The sequence below is a fragment of the Podarcis erhardii genome, assembly GCF_964252035.2.
Source record: "Podarcis erhardii genome assembly, chromosome: 15".
Lineage (NCBI taxonomy): Eukaryota > Metazoa > Chordata > Lepidosauria > Squamata > Lacertidae > Podarcis > Podarcis erhardii.
Window position 1 is genome coordinate 28,651,814 of NC_138505.1, and position 9,487 is coordinate 28,661,300.

The window sequence follows — 9,487 nt, forward strand, 5'->3', positions numbered from 1 at the left end:
AATAATTCAAACCCGGTCTGGAACGTGAGATGATGGTGGTGTTAGGTAACAGAATGGGGCCTCTGCACCCCATTCCTTGTTGAACCACTGCTAGTAAAGAGTTCTGGGCTAGACGAATTAATGGGTTGACTCATTGTGGTTGAATCAGCTATGCTGAAAACCAAAAACTTGCAAAGCACACACAAGGGAGGCCAGCACACCTTGTGGCACAGAACAAAACAAAAAAACTAGAATAACTGCAAACCTTGGTTTGGAGCACAATGAAAAGGGAGGCTTGCACTGGTGTGATTTGCTTGGAGTCTGACTTAAGCAAGGGCCACCAACGTGTGAAAAAAATGGACCACAGTGTAACCCAGTAGGGAAAGCTCAATTATTACACTACAGTGATACCTGAAAGGGCATGACGACGCTCTTGATTCTGCAAAATGGAACACTGAAATCATTCATAAACAAGTTAGCTGCAAATCAACAACTGGGTAACAATCAAGTTTTGAACAGGCTGGACAATTTGTTTTTGAACAGCATGATGTGGCAATATTACAATGTGACAGCAGAGCAACACAACCCATTTTATACAGTGGCCAGATGCAGTTATTTTTGCCATGCTGTGGAACTAAAGGCTTTAAATTAGGGATAGGGAATGCATGGTCCTCTAGATTTCATCACTGGAGTCTAGCAGCCCTATGTAGCATAGGCAATGGACAGCATCTGAAGGACAATAGGAAACAAGAAGCCACCAAGTTAACATACCAATGACCAAGAAATGTAAAAAGAAATTCCTTCAGAAATTTAAAAGCCCTAGGTCTCTGTGATATGGCTGTACAATAAAGCTGATGTAGTATCTACAATAAAACACCAAGAACAATTTGCAGGAACATGCTCTTGAAAGCACAAGATCCTCAGATCAGAGGAAAAGGTCTCAATTTGTACAGCTACCCAAGCTGATAACAAGTGCTTTAAAGGAGGGGTCGGGGAAGAGAGAACCACTTATAACAGAATCTGTTTATTAGGAAGCACCAAAGAAAACGCATGAAAGAAGTCTTTGCTTTTGCTGCTGCTTCCTTTAGGTATTACCATGCTTAAAAGGCAACAGACTTCATTAATTCAGACCAAAATATTCCATTTCATTTCACTAGTTATATTTAAATAACGATTTTATCACCATTAAAATCACCCACACATACTAATTAAGGACCCAGGCCATGATCTAACAAAGATATATGCTGCACATGGATAAACCCCTGGGAGCAGGCAAAGGTTGCTTTAATTCTCACCTCTCCTACTGCTGAAGAGGCAAACCAACTGCCTATTTAAAAACCAGCTTGCCTCTTCAGCAGCAAGAATGGTTCTCCCTCATATACAGCTCCACCTGGTACGCAGGCTACCAGCTCCACCTGGTACGGCTACCAGCTCCACCTGGTATGGAGTCTACCAGCTCCACCTGGTACGCAGGCTAAGACCCTACCTCCCCGCGGACTGTCTCGCCAGAGTGGTGCATGCTCTAGTTATCTCACGCTTGGACTACTGCAATGCGCTCTACGTGGGGCTACCTTTGAAGGTGACCCGGAAACTGCAATTAATCCAGAATGCGGCAGCTAGACTGGTGACTGGGAGTGGCCGCCGGGACCACATAACACCGGTTCTGAGAGATCTGCATTGGCTCCCAGTACGTTTCCGAGCACAATTCAAAGTGTTGGTGCTGACCTTTAAAGCCCTAAACGGCCTCGGTCCTGTATACCTGAAGGAGCGTCTCCACCCCCATCGTTCAGCCCGGACACTGAGATCCAGCGCCGAGGGCCTTCTGGCGGTTCCCTCATTGCGAGAAGTGAGGCTACAGGGAACCAGACAGAGGGCCTTCTCGGTAGTGGCGCCCGCCCTGTGGAACGCCCTCCCATCAGATGTCAAAGAGATAAAGAATTACCTGACGTTCAGAAGACATCTTAAGGCAGCCCTGTTCAGGGATGTTTTTAATATGTAATGCTGTATTGTTTTTAATACTGATTGGGAGCCGCCCAGAGTGGCTGGGGAAACTCAGCCAGATGGGCGGGGTATAAATAATAAATTATTATTATTATTATTATTATTATACGTGCAGTTTTGCTAGTTCAAAGTTCCACTTTCCACATTCAGATATAATCCCAAGTTGTAGGATGGAAAAGATGTAGGAGACAATTTTAAGAAACTATTGCTCCAAGCAACAAAAGCTCCACTTGTCAGCTCAGTGTATTTTACAGCCAAATTTTAAACTTATTTAAAAACAAAAAGAGGGCAAAGAACACACTATGAAGAACTTGATAATATTACGGCAACAAGCCTCTTCCAAAGCAAACCACCTAAAGACTGGTGCATGTTCTAAAGGTTTTTAATGTTGTGATTAAATCTTAAATGTTATGCTCCATGCTAGATAGAGTGCATCAGCAGTTAAGCAAACAAGCCACTACTAGGCACTATGAGATCATCATTCAGGTTCTCAGCAATATTCTTATTTATAACAGCAAAGGCAGAAAAACCCAGTTAAATTCTGCATGCAATGAGGTTATATAACATGGCAAAACCATTTCATGAAGAAGATTAACTTTAAAAAAAGTTCAAGTTCTGAAAAGACCATATAATCTGGAGTTCCTCCCGACCACACACATATAATGACCACTTACGTAACTCTAGTCATATTACTTTGAAAATGCTAAATCATATCCTCTGCAGATTGTTTCCTGATAAGGATTCCTTCCAAATAAATGTAACTTAGCAAGAAGCAAAGGCGCACCATTAATTTCATCCATACATTATAAGTGTCTCCACAGCTAGGTGCAATTTTTTTGGATGGGGGGGGATGGGGGGACTTAACAGCCGCATTTTCTGAGAGCTATGTAGAATGCCAAATTGCACTACAGAAAAATGAAACAGAACAACGGGAAAAGGTCCCATCAGTCAATTAAAACTCCACCACAAGACAAAGCCCTCTGTTCTCAATGCGCTCACCATTATTCCTTTGCCAAGTAGCTTCTGTATACAGTGACAGGTAGACAAAGCAGGCCTTTTTCCTACCCAAGGGTGATTATCCAACATTCTTCTTTAGAGTAGACCCATTGAAATTAATGAACTTCAGCCTGCTAATTTCAATGGGTCTATTCCAAATATGGCCAGAGTTCGATATCCTCCTCCTGACTTAACTGCAGAACTACACTTCTAGATTTCGGCTTGCGTTGCAAACTGCAGACAAATCTTGGGGGGAACAAGTACTGAAAGGGAAAATCTGTGGAAAGCATCCTGCTTTTCCCTCAGCCCCACAACAGGTGAAGTACTGAAAAGGGTCCTAGATACTGCCACCCCTATCAGCCAGGTCTAACAGAAGTTTCCAAAGTGGAGATCACCTTCTGTTCAGCAGCGCTTAATAAGAAAATGACACTGCAACTAGGACAGGATTATTTTGTCCTATCATTCAGCACTACAACATTCCACTGGGAAACCATTTTTTCTTTTCCCATCTTCCACATATGCTCCAAATGCATAGGCTCAGAGGTTTTTTCACATCATTTCACCCGTCCATTTCCTTCCATACAGGTGACTATTTCCCTCTTCCTCTTTTTACTTTAGCCTGTGCCATCATTTCTCTCTTCCCAACCTGCTTGTTTTTTGTTTTGATTTTAATGCCAGTGTAAACCACAGGAGTCATCAAGTTCTCCCAACCCCATCATTTCTTGGTGCCATATACTAAGCTCCCTCTAACATTTTTGGACCCCTTTCCTGATCTCGGTGCATCACAATTCCTGAGTAGATCTGAATTCCGTATCTTACAACCGACTTTGGCTATACAAATGTGCACACACCTCATTCTAGGTAGTAACACATCTCCAGATCCTACTGCCCCTTATCCTCTCCGATCTCAATTATTGACTGCAAAGGCCTATGAAATACTCTATAACCCCAGATACATTCTTGGAGAACCACCAGGGGTTTCCTACTGTCACCACTCCAATGAGGGAGGGGGAATCCCATCCCCCTCTCCACTAACACAAGACCTCAGTCTCCCATCGCACAGACGGATCCCCAAAGACAACCCACACCCTAAACATCCCCTTACTTATAAAACCACACAGGTGCTATATAGGGAAACCACCTGGGAAGAGGTGCTCCTTTTTCAGCTCCCAAACTCCAGTGCAAGAAGGTGGAAGGCCCCGAGGTTGAACGCCAGAGCCACCAACTCCCAACTGGAGGTGGGGCCAGATCCCCCCACTCTTTGGCAGCGCTCTCTCCCCACCTCCATCTCCCATTTAAAAAGCCAAACCCTCAAGACACCCACCTTATCCCAGTATCCTAAATCCCCACCTCTCTTGTAGATTTATAAAATGCAATGGTGCAGATAGGGAAACCACCTGGGAGATCCTTAGCAACATCCAAACTCCTGAGCAAGGGGGCTTGAAATCTCCCCTTAAGGTCCCATCCCAGATCCCGCCCCCACCTACAAGTGGGACCCCTCCCCTTATTTATAAAATGCATAGGTGCTGGTAGGGAAACCACCTGGGGGATCCGTAGCAACATGCAAACTCCTGCGCAAGCGGGCCTGAAGTCTCTCCCTAAGGTCCCATCCCAGATCCCCCTCCCACCTACAAGTGGGACCCCTCCCCTTATTTATAAACTGCAATGGTGCAGATAGGGAAGCCACCTGGGAGATCGTCAGCAACATCCAAACTCCTGAGCAAGGGAGCTTGAAATCTCCCTTTAAGGTCCCATCCCAGATCCCGCCCCCACCTACAAGTGGGACCCCTCCCCTTATTTATAAAATGCATAGGTGCTGGTAAGGAAACCACCTGGGGGATCCGTAGCAACATCCAAACTCCTGAGCAAGGGGGCCTGAAGTCTCTCCCTAAGGGCTCATCCCAGAGCCGCCCCCCCCCTGCAAATGGGGCCCACCACCCCTTTAACCCTTGCGTGTGCGCGCGCACTTCCCCCCTCCAAGCCCCCTCCCCGAGCCCCCCGCTTCCCCGCATGTCCCTTCCCGGCCCCCGTACCTGGCCGCAACGGCTCGGTGATGCTAAGTACCAGGAGGAAGAGGAGGAGGAAGGTGCCGCTGTCTGCCTTGGGCACCATTTATCCTCCGTTCATCCTCCCCCAGCGCAGCAACGTAAACCCCCCCGCGGGAGGGGGGCGGTGAGGGGAAAGGAAAAATAAAAACAAAAGGAGGCGGAGGCGGCCTCCGCTTCTCCGTCACAGCCCCGGGAGCGAAGCGGGAGGCGGGGAGGAATCCGGAGAGCTCGCCAAGGCGCGGGGGCCGTTCAGCCCGCCTGGCTCGGCTGACTGGCAATCGCTGCACGCACAAGATGGCGGCCGCGTCTCCCCTGCTCCTCCTGAGGCGCCGCCCCCTCTCCCTCCTTCGCCGCCGCGCGCCTCGCAGCCAATAGGGAGGCGGGGGCGGGGCCTCGGAGGCGGAGCGATCTGCATAGGCGCGTGGGGTAATGAGGGGCGCGTAGTTCTCGCTGTGAAGGAGCCTCGGGGGCGGGGGGAGAGGCGAGGAGGCTCCGCCCACACGCATGCGCGATCGAGCGAGCGTGCCTCCCTGAGTTTGCAAAGCATATGGAATGCACCGTTAAGTTCAATGGGGATTAATCCCTTCCAGGTATGCTGGGGTGCGGCTGTTTGGACCACTTATAAACGCCATCTCTCCAACTCCTCGAAAGATTCCAACAATGCTGTCTCCGGAAAAAATTGCACATCACTTGGGAAGACAGAAATTGTACTAAAGTAATTTGGTTGGATCACTGCAGATGGTGACAGCAGCCGCGAAATTAAGAGACGCCTGCTTCTTGGGAGAAAAGCAATGACAAACCTAGACAGCATCTTTAAAAGCAGAGACATCACCTTGCCGACAAAGGTCCATATAGTGAAAGCTATGGTTTTCCCAGTAGTGATGTATGGAAGTGAGAGCTGGACCATAAAGAAGGCGGATCGCGGAAGAATTGATGCTTTTGAATTCTGGTGCTGGAGGAGACTCTTGAGAGTCCCATGGACTGCAAGAAGATCAAACCTATCCATTCTTAAGGAAATCAGCCCTGAGTGCTCACTGGAAGGACAGATCCTGAAGCTGAGGCTCCAATACCTTGGCCACCTCATGAGAAGAGAAGACTCCGTGGAAAAGACCCTGATGTTGGGAAAGATGGAGGGCACAAGGGGACGACAGAGGACGAGATGGTTGGGCAGTGTTCTCAAAGCTACCAGCATGAGTTTGACCAAACTGCGGGAGGCAGTGGAAGACAGGAGTGCCTGGTGTGCTCTGACGAAGTGCCTGACGAAGAGTCGGACATGAATAAACGACTAAACAACAACAACAATTTGGTTGGATTTGTAATAATTTGGAAAATTAATAAAAATAATTGAACTGCAGAGTGTTTGAGGACCGGAACATTGGCAGGGAAACCAAAATGCTCGTTTACAAAGATATTGTACTATCAACCTTACTTTATGCTTGTGAAACATCGACCACTTATAAACGCAGTCTCCAGCGCCTCGAAAGTTTCCATCAACGGTGTCTCCAAAAATTTTTACACATTACTTGTGAATACAGGTGAACTAATGCCAGTGTAGTGGAAGAAGCAAAGATCACCAGTGTCGAAGCAATGATTCTTCAACATCAACTTCATTGGACTGCTCATGTTGTGTGGATGCCTTATATAATGTTATATTTATTTATTTTAACTGAAAAAATAAAGTTTTTAAAAAAGTAAAAAAAAAGTGGTGGGTATATGATTATCCCTCCTCATTTAATCCCACAACTACCCTGCGAGGTGGGTTAGGCTGAGAGAGTGATCGGTCCAAGGTCACCCAGTGAGCTTCATGGTTGTGTGGGGATTCGAACTCTAGACTCCTAGTTCCTTAGTCTTCACAATCTAAGCACTGCACCTCACTGACATCAGGCAGGTGCCTTTCACTGCACTCTTCCTAGAGCACCTGCTGTTAGGTTGTGAGTGAACATATCAGACGACACAGCGATTCTTCAGACAGCTCTTGTTTATTCACAGGCCAGAACAGAACTGAACTGAAGGGTTCAGCCAGCCTGCTTATATAGAGCTCCACTAGAACGCAACAGTAACCATTTTCTGTAACTATCCAATCACTGAACGTCACTTTCAATCCCTTATTTGCATATGTGGACCTGAGTGAAAACTATCTACAGTATCCCCCTGCTGGCCCAGGGTGAGAACTTCAGTACATAACACCTGCTTAATAACATTTTTGTGTAGACAAGCCTACCCATATATCTTGAATGTTGATGTGTGCCTTTCTAGTTTATTGTTGATTTCAGTCATTCTTAAATACTTTTAACTGGTTGTTTTTGATAGTTTTTACTGCTACAGTTTTATTGTTTTATTCTTTTGGTAAACTCTTTGAGGCTTTTTACAATCAAGCAGCATGAAATAAAGAAAGATGGTCTGGTACAGTGATTAGAGCAGGGGTGGGGGACCTTTTCCAGCCTGAGGGCCGCATTCTATTATAGGGAACCTTCCAGGAGGGCACATAGTTAAGCTATGGAACTCAATTCCACATGATCTAGCATCTGCCACCAATTCGGATGGCTTTAAAAGAGGGTCAGACAGATTCATGGAGGGAAAGGCTATCAGCAGCTAGAAGCCACGATGGCTATGCTCTGGCTCCATGGCTGGAAGCTGTAATGTTTCTTTAATACCAGTTGCTGGAAACTCTGGGAGAGGAAAGTGCTTTTAATCTGTGTATGAGCTGCAATGCGCTCACAACATCCAAGGGTTTCACAGAGCCCCATGGCTCTTTCAGATGGCATGTTTTATTTGTTGGGCATTCACCCTGATTTGTTGGATGGTGGGGGGTAGACAATGTTGCGTCAAAGCGTTACTCCACACTTTGCAGGGCATTTCCCCATTTCCTTATTGCAAAAAGTCTGATCTTTTGGGGAAGTGGGTTTTATCTCCCAGTCGAGCCATCTTACTGTTATTTCTTATTATGTATTGAATTTATATTTTGCCCAGCACAGCAAGCCTACTGCAAAACAAAGCAAAAACGATACAAAACGAATTACAATTTAAACATGGCATCGGAGCCTTTCTAAAACACGATTGCATTTTCCAGTCTTTTTCCCCCCTCTTAACTCGTAGAAGGATTCCTTGCTCTTCCCACGGGGGGAAAAATTCTCCTTTGCTTATTTCCATATGATTGATATACGTAAATTGAGCCAAACTTTGTACAGTTTCCCATTCTTAATGCTGTGAAAACGGCTCCCAGCTCTTAAAATATATGGGTTGTATCCAATGACAGCCCTACTCAGAGTAGACCCACTGCCATTATAGGAAATAGAACAATTACTGAGTATAATGTAATTGGATAAAACCCTATTGTCAGAGCTGCCCCTAGGTCCCAGCTCACAGAGGACCAACGCCAGGCTGTCGTTATGTACAAAAGTCTTTATTGAAGTTCAGTTTCCATTTCAAAGCCGCAGCGCGTAGCTCTACGTCTTAAACCCTAGACCGGCGAAGCTCTGTCTGAATCTCCTCCCCTTCCACACCAGTTTAAGACTCTAGCCTTGCTCCACCTCTTCCTTAGCTCCTTCCTCCTCTGGGCCCTCCTGCCCGCTGGGGTTTCACCCTTTCTGGACTCTTCTGACGCTGACTCCCCTGATTCTTGCCCCTCCCTCCAGCGGGCTTTAGGACCTGGTTCCCTATCCGGGCTACCTGCTGTGCCGCTCGCCTGTACATTTGAACTTGGCACGCGCGCCCAGCCGGCAACCTTCCTCTTGACCGTTCCCTCGCTCTCCGATGGAGGCGTGGTCAACCCTAACTCATCTTCTCTCCCTCCTGGAGGCGACGCTGTCCCTGATACCTGGGATTCTTCCCCCCCCCCACTGCGCTCTGGTGGGGAAGCTGGTCCTGATCTCCAGCCGCTGCTCTGGGAGTCCCCGCTGGCCCCTTGCTTCTGGCGCGTCCCCCCTGGGACCCCCCTTGCCCTGGCCATCGGCGCCTCCCTCTGGGAATCTTCTGATTCGCTGTGTTTCTGGAGTGTCCCCCTTGGGGCCCCCCTTGCCCTGGCCACCGGCGCCCCCTTCTGTGAATCTTCCGATTCGCTGGAGAGGCTCATGGAATCTCTCGGGCTACTGTCATCTTCTCCTACGCTGCCCTCGGATTGCTCCCCCTCGCTCTCCATCTCCTCCCTTCCCTGTGCTCCCGCTCTTGAGTCCCTGACATCTATATACTGTATATATGCCCTGGGGCAGCCTGGCAAGACATAGGAAGCTGTCTCATAAAGACTCAAAAATCTAGCCTAGTATTGTCTTCACAAACCAGCAGTCTCTAGGATTTCAGCTCCAGCTGCAGCGCCAGATTTAGGGCAGTGCAAAATAACAACAACCTATACAGTGGTACCTCGGGTTAAGAACTTAATTTGTTCTGGAGGTCCATTCTTAACCTGAAACTGTTCTTAACCTGAAGCACCACTTTAGCTAATGGGGCCTCCCATTGCTGCCGCGTGA

At 47.4% G+C, this 9,487-nt stretch overlaps 1 protein-coding gene across 3 annotated transcripts in view; it reads right to left on the bottom strand.

The window, feature by feature from the left end:
- Positions 1–5,347, bottom strand: part of DGCR2 (DiGeorge syndrome critical region gene 2) — a 60,564-nt gene extending 55,217 nt beyond the window's left edge. For 2 of the 3 annotated variants that reach the window (XM_081842800.1, XM_081842798.1), the window contains exon 1: positions 5,010–5,347. In XM_081842800.1, coding sequence (XP_081698926.1) covers positions 5,010–5,088 — 79 coding nt within the window. In that variant the 5' untranslated portion in view covers positions 5,089–5,347. The remainder of the gene's footprint in view (positions 1–5,009) is intronic. The other variant, XM_081842799.1, reaches the window with a different exon arrangement.
- Between the last annotated feature and the right edge of the window lie 4,140 nt (positions 5,348–9,487).